The sequence below is a fragment of the Calliphora vicina genome, chromosome 3 (genome assembly GCF_958450345.1).
Source record: "Calliphora vicina chromosome 3, idCalVici1.1, whole genome shotgun sequence".
Classification (NCBI taxonomy): Eukaryota; Metazoa; Arthropoda; class Insecta; order Diptera; family Calliphoridae; genus Calliphora; species Calliphora vicina.
In genome coordinates, this window is record NC_088782.1 from 55,150,174 (window position 1) to 55,173,798 (window position 23,625).

The window sequence follows — 23,625 nt, forward strand, 5'->3', positions numbered from 1 at the left end:
TTAATCGACTCCGCTACCTATAAGGATCCAGAATATATATACTTTATAGGGTCGGAAATGAAAAATGTAGAAATTACAAACGGAATGACAAACTTATATATACCCTTCTCACGAAGGTGAATGGTATAAAAAGGATGTGTTGAGTTACAAACCATTTATTTAGATACATCTCCAACTCTCATCCCACTAAGCGACCAAATAGGTCTTCAAGGAAAACATATGAAAGCTGTCTTTTGAGAAAAAAAGTTTTCGATTTCGGAAAAAAATTTCAAAATTTTTTTATTTATTTTTAATTTTTTTTTTCGAAAGATTGAAGGAATAGATATCTAAACTATTTGGGACACATTTTGCTTAGAACAAAAGGTAATAAGTTACATGGATGAGAAAAAACACCTGTTTAGCCAACAATATCAAATTTTGACCCCTTTAACTCAGAGAGTTCTCCACCGATCTTTTTGAAAAATTGTGTCTGAATTACTATACAATGGAACTAATCATCCCGATCGGAAGATATCGATTTGAAAACTTGGTTCACTTGACATGAAATCCCCCACATATTCATATTGATAGCACTAGTTTACCAGGTTTTTCTGGTGAAAAGTATTGAAAACAAAATCCAGGACGATATTTATTTGCAAAGGAAATACTAAAATCAACTTAAAATTGGAACAAAAGATAAAAATTAACAGTATTATTTCTATTTTTGTAAATATTTTCATTTGCCTCCTCACGACACTTCAACTATAGTTTCCTAGCTTAAGCAAAACAATTTTTATAAAATTAGTTTGGTGGAGTCTTGGCTACATTATTTCCACATATAGTTAAGCGGTATCACCAAGTCTGAATAAGCTGTTGACCACAAACTGATGACACCTTTTTTTGAGGCCCCACTGAATTTCATAAACTTTGGAGGTATATAAAAAAAATTGGTCACCAAAATCGCCAAACTGATATAGTCGAGTATAGTCGAACCTATACTGTCATGACCGTGTGGTTTTTGCAATGTGAAGTCAATTCAACATTTTTTAAATCAGTATGTATAATGCATATACGTTTACAAAAATGTAGCTTGTGTTTTAGTGTTTCCCCAAGGTTTTCTAAAAATTTTTGATATTGATAAGAACTAGCTACAAAAATTAATAATAATAAATTAAAATAAAAATAACCCCTGCTTCGTACAATGGTCGAGTAATTATGTTAACAAAATTCTAAATTTATCATTAAATAAGGTAATGTCACATACAGTTCTTCAATTTGCTTCACATATTTGTGTCCATATTTATTTAAAATATTTGGGAGTCATCAAAGTTTACATGACCTCAAGTATGGAAGGAATAGACAGACGAATATACAACGTTAAAGCTGTGATAATTATACTGAGGGAATTGCTTTATTTTAAGTTTAGTATATAAAATCTTTCCATTTATGGTTGTGTACAATATAATTTACCAATTATATATACCTCAGGATGACTAAAATTGAAAGTGAAGTATTCTATTCAAATTTTAATACTAGCATTAATCGTTTTTAAGTTCACATACAAATCCTAATACTTTCTCGTTATTATACCCTTCACCATCGTGAGAAGGGTATATATAAGTTTGTCATTCCGTTTGTAATTTCTACAGTTTTCATTTCCGACCCTATAAAGTATATATATTCTGGATCCTTATAGATAGCGGAGTCGATTAAGCCATGTCCGTCTGTCTGTCTGTCCGTCTGTCTATTGAAATAAATTTTCTGAAGACCCCAGATATCTTCGGGATCCAAATCTTCAATAATTCTGTCAGACATGCTTTCGAGAAGTTTGTTATTTAAAATCAGCAAAATCAGTCCATAAATAACGGATATATGAGCAAAAAAACCGAGACAACCTCGATTTTTGACCTATTTTTGATCTATATATGGATTACTAAGTCATTAATATAGACAATATGGATATCTAATGATAGATATTTCAAAGTCCATTGCAACGATGTAAATAAGGCTATAATAGTAAGTTGGACCGAATTTTTTTTCATCAAAAAATTTTTTTTGTCATAAATTGTTTTTAAAAACATTTGAAAAAAAAATTTTTAAAAAAAATTAAAAAACAATTTCGAAAAAAAAAAATTTAGAAAAACAATTAAAAAAAATTAAATTTTGTTTACCTAAAAATATTTATTTTAAAGTATAACTTGGTGAAGGGTATATAAGATTCGGCACAGCCGAATATAGATCTCTTGGCGGCATGAAATAACCCCCCACGAAATAACACCCCAGAAATAAAATGAAATAACCCCTCAAAAATTGGGGCATTATTTCATATGCAATAAAACCCCAGTTTTGAAAATGAAATAAGACCCCAACGAAATGAAATAACACCCCATTATTGGGGTTTTATTTCATATGAAATAGAACCCCAATTTTTAAAATGAAATAAGTCCCCAAACACAGTGATGGTGATCAAAAACAATTGGAGGTTTCAAACGGTCAGCTATAAGGTCATATTTTCATAATGTCCGATAGTTTAAACACATTTTTGTTGTTTTTCAAAGAAAAAAGTTTTAATCTAATATAACTATTTTTATTGTTTTTTCATAAAATAACACTTTTAGTTTGAAGTACAACAACTTGTGGTTTTGCTCAACATAATTCCTGGCAAGTAAGCAGTTAACAGCTGTTAGCAACCTTACTCTTGTATTGCAAGTTGTATTCCTGCATTTACTTGTACTATTGAATAAAAAAGTCATTCTGAACCCAGTTTCAATTTCAAAATTAATTTTTATTCTTTAAAACATTTTTTGCACTGCGAAATTATCACGATCTTAACTCTGCGAAATTATCACTTCAACTGATAACATAATTTGGTTTTGTGAATGGTAAATACAAGTTGTTAATATATCGGGACATAATTTGTAGATTTTTCGTTTTCTTTACAAATTAAAAAATTAAATTATCCCCCAAAATTTATATTGTGGACTTATTTCATATTGATTTTTTGGGGTATTATTTCATATGAAATAATCTCCCAATTAAAAAAGTGAAATAATACCCCAAAAAAAGAAATAACACCCCAAAAATCGTTGTTATTGCTCTCTGTACTAATTTTTGGGGGATTATTTCATTTTGTTTTTGGGAGATAATTTCGTGGGGGGTTATTTCATGCCGCCAGATCTCTTACTTGTTTTTCTTAAACTTTATACCGCTCGAAAATCACTGTCTAAGTGGACTAAACGATATCCGTCTGTCATTCCATCTGGCAATCCATTTAAACCTTGTACACAAAGTACAGGTCGCAATTTTGAAGATATTTCAATCAAGTTTGGTATATACATTTTTCCCCATACAAATTACTTCCCGAAATTGAATTATTCTAACAAATTTGTTTCTTTCTTGTTTAAATTAATTTCCAAATACTTCAATGTGAATGTATTTAATAACGATTGAATGATCAATTTTACAGTGATTTTTAAATTTACAAAAACCAGTTCGAAATATGCATTAAGTATACTAAAATCACAAATATTCTGAGAATGTTTTTATGAAAAGAATTTGATTGATATTTTTGTTTCTAAATTAAGATCATAAATGAATAAATTAATATGAAGATAAGTACTTAAGACTACTATTAAATATATAAAATTTAAAAAAAAACATATAAAATTCCGGCATTTTCACAAAAACTCTTTTTCCACATACAGTACTCATTTTATATGTATGTCTCTATAAAACATGTATAGTCTTCGTGCTTGTTTGGAGTATATTTTAAATAAACATGCAACCAAACCAAGCTAAAGAAGCAAACCATACCAAAACTCAACTAAAGCAAATTATAGCGAACCGTAGCCAACATAATATTGTGTTGGGTTTGTGATACATGGTTAAGAATCGTTGAAAATTTAAACTACATTTTAGTTTAGTGACTATGAAAATTGATACACCGCACCTAGACGTGCTTGCCTTCCATATCAAATTATCTTTGAGCATGCAATAAAATAAAAACGGAGAAGCACACAAAACAAACGGAAAAAATAAAAATTAACAATAAAACGAAAGAGGAACTAGAAAATAAAGGTAAACATGTTTGTGTAACGATGCCGGAAATGATATTCATCACATTTAAACGAATACAAGCTAAGGAAAAAAACACTATACATATTTTTAGTTTTTGTTGATTCTACTGCTAAAAACTTTTAAATTGTTATATTACATGGTAGCTAGTATGTAATTAAATATTTTACATTTAATATTCTTTTTTAATGTTTACTCATTATTTACAATTAGCTTGAGCATTTATTTTTACATATCATTTGTTTGTTTATTTTTTAGGTTTTAAGTGAGGAGAACTCAGGTGGCCGTCTTAAATTCAAGACCATTAAAGCCGAAGAAACAAAATCAATTTTACTTATTGATGATGCATCTCTTTTAGACTCTGGCAAATATTCATGTTATCCATCAAATACTGAAATTGCCAGTATACGGGTACATGTGTTACAAGGTAAGTGCACCATAAAATACAAAAAAGAAAAATGTTTGAAAAATACAAACACTTATGTATATGTACATTCTGTAAGAAAAAAACACAAAATACGAAATCATTTATTTTATCTTGATGAAATGTAAGTAGAAATATAAATATACACATGCATACTTAAGTACAATATACATATCCATACATACTTACACACATGCATTGAAGGAAAATAAAATTGTATACTCTACTTTACAAATATCTAATAGGATGGCCCTCATTTGGCACTTTTTGGATTTTCGATGATCTCAATGTCTAGAAATATTCCTTATCATCTCAAAACCAAATACTGACACTTTGAGCCAAATCTTATTAATTTTATGAAGATCGGTCCATAACTCTATTCTATGGGCCACTTTTGAAAACGGCATTAACCTCCGTATTTCATAGTAGCCGCCATATTATGTCCACTTTCAAAAATCACCAAAATGTGCATAAATCTCGTATCAATTTTAAATCCTACATTAATAATCCTCATGTACTCAAGAATGTCCGCACCTAATTTGATCGACACATAACTGGTTATAGGTTCCATATAAGGACCACTTCGGAAAAACTCAAACTCATAACAAAAAATCCTATACTCATAACACTATGCAACAATTGAAGACTTTTGGAAAAACACACGATCATGAAAGTATACGTTCGACTCTCAGTTTGTCCATTTTAGTGACCAATTTTTATTTATGGGTCCTAAAAATTCTGAAAATCAGTGATCCCTCAAAAATGGTGTCATCAGTTTTGCCCATCAGCTAATTCAGACTTGGTGATACCGCTTAACTTTATATGACAATAATATAGGCAATAGTCCGCAAACAATTTTTGTTAACACTTTTTCCCAAACAATAGCTTTTTCGTGCACTTTTTTTGAAAAAATAAAGGAAGAACAATTTTTTTTTTCATTTTTTTTATAATAACTTCCTTGGACTCCTAATTATACCCTTCACCATGAGGGTATATATAAGTTTGTCATTCCGTTTGTAATTTCTACACTTTTCATTTGCGAACCCATAAAGTATATATATTCTGGATCGTTATAAATAGCGGAGTCGATATACCCATGTCCGTCTGTCCATCTAAATATTGAAATCAACTTTCCAAATCCCCTAAATAACTTACAAACCTGATTGATACATCAATATCTCCAGAATTCTTCCTTCTTGGTTGCTATTTAATGAGAAGAAATAATTTTAGAACTTGGGAGCATCGAATATCTAAAAAGTGCTAAATTAGGCTCACCCTAATACACTTACATACGTAATACTGTTAAGGTGTTTATTTAATGTTTATTTTTACACTTAAAGAAACTTCCAGGTGATGGATTTATTAAAAGTTCGAACTACGAATTTGTTGCTTAACTTAAATAATAACATCCCAATTTATTTAGTAATCTTAAGTATCTAGAAATAATGTATTTTAAACATTAACCAATCATACTCGTACATTTTCTCACTGTGCATTTATAATATGATGCAGCTGATTACAGCTTGTTTTTGTTTTTTTTTTCTTACTTGTTTAGCCTAAATATTACATCTTATAAAAATAATGCTTTAACCTAAAATGATGTTAAGATTAAACACGATTTCTCTCTATAAAATAACTTTCACATTATTTCACAAAATATACAAATACACAGACTTGAACACTTACCTACTTATTTACACAAAATACTGTCGTTCACATTCCACTTATCCACAATATTATTATTACTATTATTTTGACGACGCCATTATGTTTTAAATATGTTTGTAATTCATATAAAAAATTTCATATTAGCGAAGTGCTTAATAAAAATTAAGTCAAAAGCATACTTAAACATGTTAGCTTTAAAAACATATACGATTAAGAGTATTCAGATGCTTTTTTGCACATCTCAATGATTCATTGAAATGATTTCTTCTTGTAGCAGCGGAAATGATGCAAAAGATGTAATGCAAGAGCATTACTGGGAACTTGTTAATTGCATACATAGTATGAAAGCATGTGTTATATTGTATATGAAATAAATTGTAAGAGAAAATGACACATGAAATTTTACTGATTATCTTTTAAAATTTACTTTATTTTTCATAATGATTTTATATTTCTCATTAAGATGTATTTAGCTGATAAGCTTTAGCATGATACAAATTTAAAGAAACGTTAACAGTTTAAGAAAGAAAGTAAATTATAGTTTCTAGAATTCTAGACAGTTTGAGTTACTTTAAGATAAACACCAACTAAACTTGGTTTAACTAGAAGTGTGACCTGCAGTCAAATTCATAATTATTGAACAAACTATTCAAAATTAACATTTTTAATTTGCCTCCTTCACCTTCACGACACTCAAAGTATAGTCTCCTAGAATAAACTGGAACCAAGATCCTTGATAATTCCATTAAAATTCATGGTAATATATCTGTTTCTTGTAAATCATACATGAGGACATAAGTTTTCAGGAAATGATGTCTAAGTTGACCAACTATAGCTTACAAGCTTGAGCTCTTAATATGGGTAAATATACATATATGCATATAAAATAGCAATATCTATAAAAAAATTTAACAAAAATCATCTTTTCAACATCTTTTCTTTAGATTGACTCATATTAGAGTCTCTTATAAACATGGTATCCTAATTAAAATTCGATATTCTTCATGTAATAAGCATCGCCGTACCAAAATGGTCATAGCCCCACACAAAAAATCACAATGCCCATAGATCTATTATATATATCGGTATCGATCCAAAATTTTACACTGATCAATATATAAAATACAGAGGGACGGACGCCAAAAGGTAGATGGCCTATAAATTCCCATCTCCCCATCTAGTTCCACTAAGAAGTGATTTTTGATAATTCGGAGGTATTGGCGATAATAACGGGTGAATTCGTCTTCTACACTAATATAGATACAAATGATATTTAAAATGCATCGTTATCCACTTAAAAACTTGGCAGACAAGTGTTTGGTACATCTTTGAAATTCGAAATATTTCACCAATAAACATAGAAATAAATTAATTCAAATCATATTATTTACTTATTAAAAACTAACATATGGGGGATTTCATGTCAAGTAAGCGAACTTTTGAATTCGATATCTTCCGATCGGGATGAAATTTGCACCCCAATTCAGACACAATTTTTCAACAACAACGGTCAAGAACTCTCTGAGTTAGAGGGATTCAAAATCTGACATTTTGGACAAACTGGTATTTCTTGTCATCCATTTAAAAAAAATAAAAAATTTTAAATTTTTTCCGAAAACAAAATCTTTTTTTTTAAATGGGCCTTTTTTCTCTCAAAAGAAAGCCTAGATATTTCCTGAAAGACCTATTTGGTCGCTTAGTGGGATACATAGAATTGTTTACTTTTTTTGCAAAATCAAAAACTTTGTTGACTTTTTTTCAAAATGGATCTTTTTTTATTTTTGCTCAAAAGAAAGCTTAGGTCCATTCCTATAAGAGCTTTTTGCTCGCTTTGTGGGAAGCGAGTGGGATATATCCAAAATAAATGTTTCGAATTTCGAACAATTTAAGGGTACAAATTTTATTTATTTTTGGCTCTATTTCATAAACTATAAGTTGTAAGTTCCTCTTCCGAAAATCATTTAAATACTCATAAGTTACTTATAAATATTGTGATCATGATGAAATTCCACAAAATTTATCGCCATATATATAGAATTCGCTGTACCTCTCATATAATGATCGCCGCAAAATGTTTTGATTTCCATATGGAAACTTGAGTCATAGCAATTATTTATGTTTGAGTACCGATACAAAAGGTTTTCATTAAACTTAATATTTATAAATTTAAATGGAACTTCTGAGGAGCAAATAAAGGCTTTTAATTTAATTCATATTTTAGTAAAACTAAAAATTTTGGGACTTCATTTACCTTAAAAACTAAAAAAAAAATTCATATGGTGATTTCCACGAATAAAAATACAAAATTTGAATTAATGTAAAATTCTAACAATTAAAGATAACATAAACACGATAAATAAAATGTCCTTAAATCAATTGCAGTAGAATTTTTGAAATTTTTTATTTTCAAATACTGAAATTCCTAAAACGGGGAAAATGTGTTCCAAAAACTAATTTTTTTTTAGAAAAGTGCCTACTGTGACGTTATTTACCATGTGATAGTAAAAATACTTAGTACGTATTTAAAAAACATATGGGGTTATACAAATATAGAGCTTCTTCGTGGATCGGTGCTTTTCCTTTTTAGAATTTTTTACTCAAACCGATTTTTTTTTTTAAATTGGCCAAGTTTGGATAGGACTGGAGGGTGGTATGTCAGTTTAAGTGAGCCAAGTTTATCTTTACACGCTTTTGCATTAAGTTATCTTTCCGGATAATATAAAAATTGCATATAGTCCCGAAGAAATTTTTTTCTACCAAAGAAAAAATATATGGGCTTTTTTTGGGAAAAAACGTAAAAAATACGGCCCTTTTTACAAGTTCCATCTTTGGATGCGTATAAATTTTTATAGGGAAGAGATAACTGTTAGCAAGTTGTTTTTATTTTATTTAGAATTTTATCGCCAAAATAAATAAATTTCGACCCTCCGAAGGCCCGCCATATCTAAAAAACCATAAAAAGGTCGAGCAAAATTAAAAAAAATAAATAAATAAACCTGAATATCTCTTCAACTAATAGAGATAACCTACACTTGTAAGCGTATTTTTTGTAGATCTTCTCAAGCACTATTTATATTCAAAATAGGATCATAAATGGATTTTTGGCGATTTTTTTAAAAAAATTTGAGACCCGAAGTGACCAACTTTGAGGGGCTACATAGTTGCCCCCATTAGCGCTAGGAAGCTGAACAAACGTAAATCAAATCGAAAACACCTCAGCTCAAATTATATGAAATTTCGAAACAATATATCCAATAGTTCCCAAGATACCGAATTATTTCCAAAAAAAAAAATTTTAAACCACTGTGCGTTGTTCTCATAGAAATATGGATTGATGATGAATCCACACCAAACAGTGACTTTTTCGGAAAGCATTGGTTACTCTTGAGAATTAAATTCGACAACCCACTGACGAACCCATTCATCCAGAAGTGATGCTGAGTATGATCAGAAGAGAACACACAATTTGATAAAAGTATTTTATTATCTGCACGTGTTGTAGAACGCTTATCCATTCACTGCAATTTGGAAAAACAGTCTGAATAAATGACAGTCAATTCGACAGACGTACATACCTTGAACAATATGGCCGCTATCAACTATCAAAGTTCTAAAGTCCCTATTGGAAGACAATTTTCCTTAACTTGTGATGCATAAGGTAATATTTTGAGACAATTTCAGCCCATTGTGAGCTTGGGGCTGTTCTTTGGTAGAGTCTCAGACTGAACACTATCCATTGGTATCGTAATGGACCAAGAGGTATTTTGGGTTGGAATTTAATCTGCTAAACACCTTAGCTGATGTATATTTCTCGCATATTTCTTCAAAATTAATTAAAGTTGAAAAATTCTTAAAATCTTTATTGAAATTGGCGGTTTATCGCAACGGAGATAAAATAAAAAGATGGCTCAAAATAAATCCTACAAGTTTAAATGGTTCATGGATATTGAAACTTTAGTTTTATATAAAATATTTTACAATTTTTAATTATTAACTACTATCTATTTGGGACTATCACAGCACAAATTAAAAACAAGTAAGAGAACTATATTCGGCTTCACATACTTTAAAATAAATTTTTTTAAATATTTTTAGGTAAACAAAATTTAATATTTTTTAAAAGTTTTTAAATTTTTTAAATAGTTTTTTAATTTTTTTTTAAAAAAAGTTTTTTCCAAATTATTTTAATTTTTTTTTTTAAATTTTTTTAAAAAAATTTTTTTCTAATTTTTTTTATTTGGAAAAAAATGTATGACAAAAAAAATTATTTGATGAAAAAAAATTCGGGTTAAAAAATATTTTTCCCGATTTTGACCCATTGTAGGTCCAACTTACTATAGCCTTATCTACATCGTTGCAATGGACTTTGAAATATCTATCATTATATAGATATCCATATTGTCTATATTAATGACTTAGTAATCCAGATATAGATCAAAAATAGGTCAAAAATCGAGGTTGTCCCGGTTTTTTGCTCATATCTCCGTTATTTATGGACCTATTTTGCTGATTTTAAATAGCAAACTTCTCGAAAGCATGTCTGACAGAATTATTGAAGATTTGGGTCCCGAAGATATCTGGGGTCTTCAGAAAATTGATTTCAACGGACAGACATACAGACATGGCTTAATCGACTCCGCTATCTATAAGGATCCAGAATATATATACTTTATAGGGTCGGAAATGAAAAATGTGAAAACGGAATGACAAACTTATATATACCCTGCTCACGAATGTGAAGGGTATAATAAAACATTGGGTGACTCGTCAATTAACAAGTATAATGAAGTGGCTGTTATCAGATGTAGATTTAAAAAGAATTTATTAAAGCTTTACTCGTCACTGTTAGGGGGTTACAAGTGGGTTTTTAGAGCGTTTAACCACTTAACAATTAAACAAGATTTTTTTTCATTACACAGGAGCATTTAGTGTGTCTGATTTATAGGGTTAAGATGGGATATATGTATTATTCATATTTTCATTCAAATGTCTTTTCATCTTTGTTTTTTTAAAAAATACATAAAAATAAATAAAATTCATTTAAGTGTATACAATTCTTTACTCGTTCTTATGTCTGTAGAATATATTTAATTCTTTCATTTATATTTATGTATGTATGTTTTTTTGCTCTGCTGTTTTCAGGAGAACGCCCCGAGGCAATGCAAACGAATGCAGCTGTAGCCTCTAAAGTGCAAACTTCAAACCCTTTTACAGCTATTACCACATTTGTGGCAACTTTAACATTATGGTACGCGCTAGCAAGGTTTGTTAAAAATGTACAAAATTTCAGCAACGGCAACAGCAGCATTTCAACAATAAAAGCTACAGCAGCCAGTAGCGAAAATAAAAGTGGCAGCAATTTCTACAATAATAAGAAAAGCAACAATAAAATAAACAACGGCTGTAGCAGCAACATCAACAGCCATAGCAATATTAATAATAGTAAAAGTGGTAATTGTGCTACTACGGATAATGCAGACTACGATGACGACAACGACATCAGCGATGACAGCGTCAGCGACGATAAAGACGATGATAATGGCAATAATGCTGATTTTATAACAACAAGTAAAAGTGAGGGAGAATTTTGTAAAGAAATATGCAACATCAACGTGGTTTATTATGGAGAACTTCAACGCCAGCAACTTCAACATCAGCCCCAGCCACACAATACCGTAGAATATTTTAAGAGTTTTAATGTTATTCTTAAGAAATGGAATCAAAGGCATGCTTTGCGGTGATTAAATAATTAACAATCTAAAATTACCATAAAAAATGGTAATTACAATGTAATGTTGTTGTAAATACAAGTAATTGTAATACTTTATTTATTTTATACTTAGACATTTTTTATGTTGTGTTAAAACTTCACAAAACTTATGCAAAAAAACAAAACCAAACATTTCTTTTATTTTTCAATAACAAAAAAAAAAAAAAACAAAACTGAATAAATAAATGAATTGTATGTAGTCTCATAAGAAAATAAAACTAACAAAACCCGTAAGGAAACAAGAGTTTTTTAAAAACTTTATTTGAAAATATTTATGATAAATAGAACCTAAAAGTATGCTGTAAATAATAATAAAAATTATTGTATATGTACATTAAAACACACATTAAAACACAGTAGTCTGGATGGTCTTATTTGAATAGTGGAAACAAAAAGAATTATATTGAAAATGTATTTATAGTTTTTTGAAAAACCAAAACACATAACACTTAAACTTTATGGTTTTTCTTATCAATATATTCAAACATTTATATTTGTTTGAAGATATTTTCACATTTTTATTTGCAAAATTTCTTTGAAACTTTTTTTTTTTTTGATTTAATGCAATTGGGGCTAGTTTTTTTTCTTGTTAGCTAAAGTTGTATGTCAATTTTTATTTAATTTTGCATTAAATCCCTTCATTGACTATACCAGTAATGTACTAAATACTTAAAATGTACTATTTTTTATAGACAACTAGCTGACACGGCAAACGTTGTTTTGCCTTCAAGGTGGTTAAAGAGGAATCGTTGCCTTTAACTATTTTGTCATCTATAAAACAAAGTTTTTGCATTATAAACGTATGTTCACTACACTAAAAAGAATTTCAAGAATTTGTAAATTCTCAGCGAGTTGTTAGGTTTTCCCTAATTAATTTAGAGGAAAATTAATAGAGAGTTTAGAGGATTTTGTCTACTTTCCAATAATGTATATAACTTTTGACAATTAACAAATTAATGGAATACTTTTTTGAAAAAATATGACAAAAAATGCTTTTTAATGAGTTTTGGCATAGATACAAATTTTTCAAATTGAAATAAAATTTTTATTTATGAATATTTTGTAATGAAATTTTTTATTGAAAATGGAAAAATGAAAACAAATTTTGAAATTTGTAATCAGGAATCCCGCAATTGACAAAAAAGTATTGAAAAATGGCAAAAATGTAATTTTTTCTTTTTTTGGCTATAATATCCATACTGGGGGCGGGGTTATCGGAACGCTTTACAAAATAATTAGAAACATATTGGGCCATCTAAAATAGATTATTATAGTTTGATATCGACTATGCGATTTGAGAATTTTTGCTCTAAATTTGAATTTTACATAAAAAACATTTTTTGAATGGACCTGGTCCCCTCGGTATCAAAAATTATTATTTTATTTTTCATTTAAAATAATTGATGTAAAGTTAGCTTTTCAAAAAGTACACACTCGTTATTCATCCTCTTAAAATTTTTTTAGAAAACTTAAAAAGAATAAAGGTACTTTTTTTCCCCAAAAAATAGCGAAAAATCGCCTTTTTTTATTTTTTTAAATTCAGATGCATGCAACTTTGGACTCAGTCATGATTTTTAACCAATTCTTACTTTAATTGATATATATATCTGTTATTAATGCTATAAAAAAGTGGAGAAAATCGGGAAATATTTGGAACCGCGGTCATCAAAAAACTGAAGTAGGGTGACTTAAAATGTTGAAAATTTAATTTTCAAATGCGAATATCTCCTAAGCTATAAGATTCTATGTAAGTTTTTTGAAATCGGAACACAAACGAAGAAATAGGATCATTTTTAAAATAAAACATACCCGAGGTGTCCTACTTTAGGGACCCCTGGTCCCGCTCGTGGTGGGGTCATGATGTCCAAATTCAAAACTTAAACTCGGCAGCACTTTGCGCATATGAAATTTTAGTCAAATTGGACTAAGGGTTTAGAAGTTACAGATTTATTTCCTTTTTTTTTCTCATACCACTGTGCAACATTTTTCGTTTTTCCATTTGGAGCATGAAGGAACCAAGCATTTTGAATGACAACTCTTGAACAGGTCACCTGAGAGAAGCACGGCTCCTTCAAATTCAGTCCTTGCGCCTTATTGATGGACATGACAAATGATAGACGCACTGGGAATTGCAAGCGCTTGAATTCAAATTGCATGTCTGTTGGTTTCAGTGGTATAAGCACAATTTCGCTTTGCCATTTTTTTTACTGCTAGTCTTGTGCCAATACACAGTTTAGGCGCATTTAAATTCTGAAGTAAAATAATAGATGAGCCGACCTTTAAATTCAAATAATGCGGTAGTATACCAGACGGTTCTACATCATCTTGAATCATTGCGGAATCTTCAGATTTGTATGATGTCACAGGAACTTTTGAACTTTTCATGAATATGATAATTGTTTGGGTTGACGTGGACATTTTTTGGTGAGAGTATTGCGCGTTCTCTAAATCAATCCTGATTCCTGTAATTTTGAATGTTATTTGGGAAAACGCGTTCAATTATTTCTGCTTTTAATTGTAGAATTGTACAAAAATTATTGGGCAATCGATTTGAATTTTGCCATCTCCTAATTCTAACAATTGTCTCGAGAACCGATCTTCAGCTTGATTACTGTTCACGCATGTTTATGTTCAATGTCAATTTTTGGACATGTCGCCACAGAAATGAAGATTTCAAGATTTGGAAAGTTTGAAAAAAATATGCTTAACAATTTTCTAAAACCTTCGTATCGTATAGCTCGTATGGGTCCAATGGTCATTCCCTTGTAGTACCTGAAGAGAAAATGAAAATATAAGGAAAAGAGAAATAGAAGTAGAAGAAAAGGGAAGTCTATAGATTGAGTCAGAGTGAAATTTGAAAGAGAGGAGTATAAGTAGAAATGGGAGGAGTAGGAGAAGAAGATGTTAAGAATTAAATGAATTCAATTAACGCAAGCCATCATGGAACCGTTGCAGTGTCGCCATGAGTTGAAATTTTCAACCACCTGATTTCCATAATAAAGACGTGTATGCACATAAGTTCCTTCACAGATAACCCGGAGAGGGTACTAAAGGATTGCTCACCTCAAACACTGGTACGTAGGCCTTACAATTCTGCAGCAGTCGTTATAAGATAACCCAAGTCTTGCAGCATGGGAACCGAAAGTGCAATCATCGCCACCATATTGCTAAGTTATATTCGTTGTAGTCGTAGTAGATGCGACGTGCAGTCGCATACCATATTATCCTCCTAATGGCACAGGTAGATTCTTTATCCCACCTTGATTGAGCAACGTAATATGCATTATATATCCGTTTCTTGAAAGTTGACAACGGAATTAAACAAATAAAGTCTATTTCCTCTTCCGAAATCAAGGTTTCTATTCCCATCAAATAATCCGCAATACAACTGCCTTCATTTTCCCTATGTCCACGTATCCATGTGAGTATAACTCTGAAATGTATCGCCATCTCATTTAAAGATGTGCAGCATTCCTGGACCATCTCTATTAGATACACTGTAATATCTGAGCCATTTGGCGGCTCTTCTAATGACCGATACCTCGGCCTGAAGAATACTGCATCTATTTGGAAGTCTAAAGGACATTCTTATTCCAATTTCAGGAACCTATACACCACCCCCAATCCATCCGTATAGATAGATAGCCTCATTACATCAACGGAGAGACCATCAACAGGTTTCATACTGGATTGGATTGAGAAACAGAAGTTACTCAGGAAGAAGGGTTTCGGGGAACAGTAATCAGTATGTTCAGGAAGATCTTGTATACTTACTATTATGCAAGCATGTCCGTAGGATCTATCACGTGTTGCGGGCATTGAGCCTAAAAGCCGTGTTTAATGCCAATATCGTGGCCATTAGATGTACTGGAATCCAATTGAATAGAGTGAAGAGCAACATCGTTGCGGTAGCTCCTGTTATCAGGATTGCCATGCTTCTTAATACCCTCTCAAAGATTATATGATTGGAGGCCCTATCCACGGCCACCTACCAGATAGAGACCCCATAGGATAATATAGGTTTAGTAACCGTAATAACTAGCCAGTTCATGTTCCAGGGTTTTGCAGACATAGTATATAGCCGTCATGACCTTAACTGATCTTGCCTCTGTATTGAGTTTCCTGGATAATTTCCTGTCTAGTATGTCCGTGAGTGACTATTCGGTTCCGCTCAGTCGGGGTATTTGAAAGTGAGGGATCATAGTCCGTAATGAGAACAGTACAAGTTCAGTTTTGCTGGGATTTACACTCAAACCAATATCGGTATTCTATCGATTTAATATTTCGAGTGCCGTCTACAGTCTTTGCGATATCGTGCCCAGATGAATCCCTGAAACTGCCACCGCTACATCAGTCTTGTGACAGTCTTGTAGTTTTGTGAATCTAGTTTCCTAAGCAGACAATTTAAGGCCATATTCCACAGAAGTGGATATAGGACACCCCCCTGGGGAGTGCCTCTTTTCGCAGATCTGGAGATCGTAGTCGTTCCAATTTTAGAACGAAAGATCCTATAATTTAGAAGATACCTAATGAACGTAACTACGGATTGATCGAGTCCTAGTGAATCTAGGACTGATATTATGGTTGCAGATTTCACATTAATGAAGGCTTCTTTTATATACAGTAAGGCCATGAGTGTGTAATTGCGTAATTTGATAGATTTTTCGATATGCCTAGTGAGTAGAGTGCCATCTCAACTGATTTTTCTTTGGTATTTTCGCTTAGTTACTATTTTTTATGTTGTCCACACATTTAAACCATTAAAATAATCGAAACACTAGATATGCAAATGACAGTTGTCAAAAAAGCAATACCGACCGTATGATTATTTAGATGCTCTACAATTACACTTTAAATCTTGTGGTTTGCAGGGCGAAAGAAAAAAATACAATTTCCAATAGGTAACTAGTGTGATGTTGACCCTCTTTCCAACCCACAACTATTTTAATATTTTCTATTCCATTATTACTGAAACCAGCTGATTTTATATTTTGCCCAAAAGAAAAATTTATGTTTTTTAATTCTTTTTACCTAAAACTTTTGGGGGTTGAAATTGAAAAAAAACACATTTGTACTTAGAAATTCGTTTTTTAAATCATTAACAAATTCAAATAAAAAACTGATTTACCACGATCCCACTCCGCGAAGATCATGAACGCCGTGTTATCTATATTGTAGCCGGTATTAATCTTAACAACTTTGCGATATTCGGACATTTAGATGGTCAAAATGCATGAAAAATGCAACAAAAAATACATTTTCCCCTATACAAAATTTAATAACTTTAAATTTATATATCGATTCCGAGACGATTCCCAGTGAAACAACGGGACTACATATCTTTTTTCTGCCCGATATAACTATTCCCGGTGGGCAGAACCTTCGCCTATTTGGGCTGCTGCACAATGTAATAAACACAATCCCACAATCCCATTACATCCAGAAAAATGCACCGTTTGGTGCGGTTTACACGCTGGTGAAATCATCGGATCTTATCTATTCATCCAGTCTTATTATTCAGAATGTGCTTCGTCAAGAACAGGGTATATACCCGAAATCATTTTCAAGTGTTAATGTCTTGTATTGATATTTCGAATCAAAGAATTTGTGATATTTTTTATAATTTCAAGTTCTATCGGGCACCTAAAAAGCACCTTTTATAACTTAAATTTCCATAAGTTTAATGAAAGTTATAGGTCTGCCACAACACTTTAATAAATTTCAAAGTCACCTTCAATTTTCTTTTATTAAAATTAAACCAGTCACCTTATTAATGTTTCACTTTCAAAATAATTTTAATATTAAGGTCTTCCGCTACACTGTGCATTAGTTGAGCCATAAAAAAAATATACATAAGAAAACTAACAATTTTATTTTATTGTACATGTTGTAATTGTAATCATCATCTTTATACATTGTAATTATAAGTATTTTATTATAAATACGTACATATATTTTTAATTACTATAATTATTATTTGACTAGCAGTAAAAAAATCTAACGCATTTCTAAAGAAATATGAAATAAAGAAAAAAAAAAACAAACCACTACTAAAAAGAACATAAAACACAAAATCACCGGTATTAAATACCCTTAAATATAAACTAAAGAAAAAAACAACTAACGTTAGTGATAATTAAGTCAGTATAAAAAAGCCATACGAAAAAAAATATTTGAAAAAAATGAAATCAAGAAATTATAGCAAATAAAGAAAACTGCATAAAATACTAACAGAAGAAACTGTAAAGAAACAACCTATTTTGTCTATTTTCAAATTCGTTCATTCATAGAAAAGTTGTAAATATGTATTACACAGGTGTTTTCAATTGCTTTTTTTTCAATAGTTTATAACTGTTCTGACGTTGCTTAACAGAAAATATTATGAAAAAGAAATAAGAATTATGAGGAAATGTTTTTTCTTATAAAAATATATATGTATATTTTTTCCTCTTTTGTTTCATTTTTATTTTATTGAAACAATTATGTGACAATATATCAAAAGACTTCTTGAGAAAAACACTTTAGCTAGCTGCCACTTCAAGTACACTGGCGCAGACAACAAGTGAATTCCAGAGCAAATGTAAAATATATTTTTCAATTTTAAATGATTTATGTGTGTATTAATATCAGTTTTATTTTATATTTATTTTTTAATACAGTTTGTTTAACAAATAAAAACTTTCAAAATCGCATGGGTATTTGAAGCAATTGAAAGAAAGTCAGCAGTTCCTTTTTAAGTTTAATGACATTTTTAAGAAGTTATAATCAATTTCAGTTAACATTTAAACAAGTTTATATTATTTAAATAATTAATTAAAGCTCATTTCCAAAAAGTCTGTAAATTAAAAAATAATTCAAAAATTATTTTTAATACTTATACTGAAATTATTAGAAATACAAAACACATGAAGTTTTGTATTTCTAATAATTTTCAGTTTAGAAGTCTTGCCCTTGACCCCATATACACTGGTGCATATTCCTATAAATGCACACTGCCTTTTTTTAAAAAGATTGTAAAAATTAAACATAAACATATTTAGAGGGCTACAAATTTGTTTATTAAATTAGTTAAGACTTCACTTAAAATATTGTTCACAAAAAAAATCATTTGTACTTTATTTTTTTTTACTTAATTTTCGAGATTAACGTTCATTTTTAAGGGTATTTTTCTATAAACGCACTTTAATTTATGGGCCACTGTAACATTATTAATAATATGTGGATGATCCTTTGTTATGGATGGTTTCAAAAATACGGCCTGGCATTGATTCCACTAGTTTTTTAAGCAGATTGGAATTTCCTCCCAGACTTGTTTAATTCTTAGTTTCAGCTCTGTCACAGTCATTATGCTTTCATTCTGGGCATTATTAGCATAAACTGTACCGGCCATGTATCCCCACAAGTTCTCCATTGGGTTTAAGTCTGGACTACAAGCCGGCCAGTCCAACAGAGGAATGCTATGTTCATTAAACCAAGATTTCGATTGCTTAGAAACATGGATTGCAGCATTATCTTGTTGGAATATGCAATCTTCATCCATTTTTTCATCCATAAATGAGAGAAGAACATCTTCCAACAGTTCATTATACATCGCACTATTAACTTTTGTCGGAACAAAATATATTTTCGACTTGCCAACTGCAGAAAACGCTGCCCAAACCACAACACTGCAACCACCGAAATTACGTTTTGTTAGCCGAACATCGTTTGATCTCAAATCGTGCCAATAGCATGAGTCAGGACCGTCTAAATTAAATTTTTTTTTGTCAGAGAAAATTACTTCTTTCCACTCATCTGTCCATTTCATATATTTTCTTGCGAATTTTAGACGATTTTCTTTATTGTGCTTTTTTAGCATTGCATTTAGAATAACATAACCGATCGATGTTCAAATACAGGGTTTGGCCAAAAAAGCATGGATGTTCTAAAAGTATCAAAAAAATTGCATGTAAGTGGCTGAAATTTAGTCCAAAAATAAAGAATCAAATATGTAATCCAAAAAATTGGTCATTCAAATTTCGGATTACATATATAGGGTTTGGCCAAACAATCATTGACGTTTTAAAAGTATCGAAAAAATTTGGTTATTTATGTAAATGCCAAAAAATTTAGTCCAAATATTAAGAATAGCTTAAGTGATTGAAAAAATGGTCGTACAATGGTGGCCAAACAATCATGAACGTTTTGAAATTATCGGAAAAATTAGGTTATTCATGTAAATGCCAGAAATTTTATGTACATTTAAGAACAACTTACTTGATCCATCGCAAAAAATATTATAAATAGCATACAAGAGTTGGCCAAATAAATATTGACGTTATAAAAGTATCGAGAAAAGTATGCAATTTTTGTATATGGCTTTAATTAGGTTTATAATTAAAAACAACATAAATGATCCATTCAAAAAATTTCGACATACAAATACATAGTTTGGCCAAATCAGCATAGACGTAAATAACTCTCAAACTTACATAATTTTTGAAAATGACCAAAAAAATAGCAAGAAAATGTGCAAAATATGAAGGCACTGAAATCGATCTGGTTATTGAAATGGCACATAAATGCAGCTGAAATTTATAGTACTTACTCATGATACTTTACAGTATTAGATGTAATTTACACTTAACCTCTAATAGCCCCATTTAATTTGTGCTGGCCTTTCAAATTTTTTTTTTTTAAATTTAGTTTCTAGAGATTTAAAACTAGTTCCTAATCACTTCACTTTTATATAAAAAGAACACACAAAAACTCCGTAATAACTACGTGGAATGGTTAACTGCTACAGGCAACTTCGATTCAAAAGTAAAAAAATCACATTTTTCTAATATTTAAATGACAAGAAAAAACCTTTGACTTTACAGCACTGTAAATAACCATATAGTTACTTTATCGTCAAAATAATAATGATACTGTATATTCTGAAGTGTTAAGAAAAATGTACCATCAAAATTTTATAAAAATTAAAAAAACAAAAAAAAAAAACATTTGTGGCCGGAATTTACCACCGTGCATTGGTTTACAATTCGGCTTTTTCCATTTTATGTTTTTATCGTTTCGTAAAATGTGTGCAACTTGTTTGGAAGTCACTGGAAGATTCAATTTATTCTTTATTTGTGTGAAATTCAATTTATTGATGTTGCTTCTTCTTTTATTAGATTAAGTTGTCTTCTTGTTAGTTTTGTATTTCCCTTTGTAGGTTTGCGAACTCCATAATTTTGACCTTTCTTCAAGAAATTTGGCACCACACTTTCCGAACGATCGATTTTACGTCCAATATCTCTATTGGAACATCCTTGGTCGTGAAAAATTTAATTTGAATCATTTCTTGATCGGACAAAAAAGTTCCCTTTGGCATCTTTAAAAGTGATGAAATTTATTGATTCAAATAGAAAAAGTTGCAGTAAATTGAGATGTTACTATCAGAAACGTACCTTTGGTTGAAAAAAAAACTAAAATTGATAATATTTAATTTTTGGTAACTTTTTTAAAAACAAATTTCACGTCTGCGTTTATACGAATCTTCCACTTAAAATAGCACCAAGAACATTTGATCGCATAATTAAGGCAAACAACAAGAATAAGAAAAAAAACTTAATTACTTTCAAAAAGTACCGTTAAGTTGTCTCTCATTCAAAAAGTTAAATTTTGTATTTGGATGATAACAACAAAGATATAACAAAACAAGTAAGAAAGTATGGTCGGTCAAGCCCGACCATATAATACCCTACACCAAGTAAATGAGTAAAAATATTTTTCTTTTAAAATATCAATAATTTATATTCGTGAGTGATTTTCGGAAGTGGGCCTTATATGGGAGGTATGACCAATTATGGACCGATCACCATAAAATTAGGTCGTGTGATTTATGTCTGTATTAATGTTAACTATGTTGAATTTTGTGTGTATACCAACATTTTTAAGCGATTTATGCACGTTAAAGTGATTTTCGGAAGCGGGTCTATATGGGAGCTATGACTAATTATGGACCGATCGTAACAAAATTTGGTGACATGAATTTTGTATATATAAAACTTATTTGGAGCGAAATTTGTGTAGATACATAGATAAATTCAACATTTATGACCGATAAAGTCGAATTTCGAGGGGACATTTGTATGGGGGCTAGGTGAAATAACGGACAGATTTCAGCCAGTTTCAATAGGCTTGGTCCTTGGGGCGAAAAAGTAATATGTACCAAATTTGATCGAAATATCTTCAAAATTGCGACCTGTACTCTGCGCACAAGGTTTACATGGACAGCCAGCCAGCCAGCCAGCCAGCCAACCAGACGGACGGACGGACGGACGGACGGACGGACGGACGGACGGACGGACGGACGGACATCGTTTAATCGACTCAGAAAGTGATTCTAAGTCGATCGGTATACTTTAAGGTGGGTGTTAGACTAATATTTTTGGGCGTTACAAACATCTGCACAAACGCATAATACCCTCCCCACTATGGTGGTGTAGGGTATAAATACAGAAACAAATTAAGTGCGTTTATAAGAATATGCAGCAGTGTATATTAATAATGCCCTAGAAATATAAAATGATAAAATCGTAGATAAACAACCCAAGGAAACAACATTTAATTAAATATTAGAAAAAAGGCTATGACATTTTTTTAAGATATAATTTAAACAAATTTGTGACCAAAAACTAAATTTTCTCGAAATGCGCCAACTTCAAATCGGTCCTCACAATTACAGATAACACTACTATACAGAATACAATTTAATTTGGCACGCTGAACAGAAATATGTAAAATGTGTAATAAAACCCTTCAAAATAAAGATTTCTTTTGTATAAATGTTTCACAAAGTGCACATTTTGTTAAAGGCTAAATATAAGAAGAACTATGGGAGCCATAAAATCGCTAGCTTCAGTCGGGTGGGGAGGTTCGTGTCCTTCTCTATCTAGTCTCAGAATACAGATTATATTTATTTTATATAGACTCCCTAAATATTACTAACATTACTTTACAATGGACCATGATAACTATATTCATATAAAAAAAACCCCAATATAGTTAAAGTTGAGCAAAGAAATATACAAGGGTTGTGATAATTTTACCTATATGTTTAAAAGTTTTCAAGATGTTAGTAGAAAACTATGCTTCAGAACCCGCGCCTACCTATATTCTGACAGCAAAATATATTAGTCAGAATCCCAAATTTTAGATATATTCTAGCTTACTATACCATGATTGAAAACATAATGAGAGATCTAGCAATCCATATTACATTTATTAGACAAATTATTCATCCCATTAAGGTTTAGAAAATAATAATAATTAGGTATATAAAAATAGTAATATAAACATTAGCAAATTTAATAACTAAATATACAGAATAATAAAGATTTAAATTTTTAACAAATGGGCAAATTTAGCAAATAACAAAAATAACACTTTTTAGAATAAATAATTTACATTAATATGTAATTAACATGTACTTAGTAAAAGAGATTACAACTGTTAGTAATATGACGTCACAATAATAAGAGTTTGTCTTTTCTTTGTTTGTTTACGCTTTTAGAAATTTGAGAATGATAAATAAAGGTTTGATTCTGGTGCTCTTATTATTGCTTACATTATATTACACTTTGCAATCTATTTTAACTTTTATTTTTATAATTTAAATATTTGTTGTTTTTGTTATTTGATTATTACTTTTCGAATATGCAAGAGAGTTTAGTTTTACATGTTA

The 23,625-nt window shown here is 30.4% G+C and overlaps 1 protein-coding gene across 1 annotated transcript in view; it reads left to right on the top strand.

Moving 5' to 3' along the window:
- Nucleotides 1-12,016, top strand: part of dpr10 (defective proboscis extension response 10) — a 422,702-nt gene extending 410,686 nt beyond the window's left edge. The window contains exons 6-7 of the mRNA XM_065504727.1: nucleotides 4,312-4,480; nucleotides 11,288-12,016. Coding sequence (XP_065360799.1) covers nucleotides 4,312-4,480; nucleotides 11,288-11,886 — 768 coding nt within the window. The 3' untranslated portion in view covers nucleotides 11,887-12,016. The remainder of the gene's footprint in view (nucleotides 1-4,311; nucleotides 4,481-11,287) is intronic.
- Nucleotides 12,017-23,625: the final 11,609 nt, after the last annotated feature.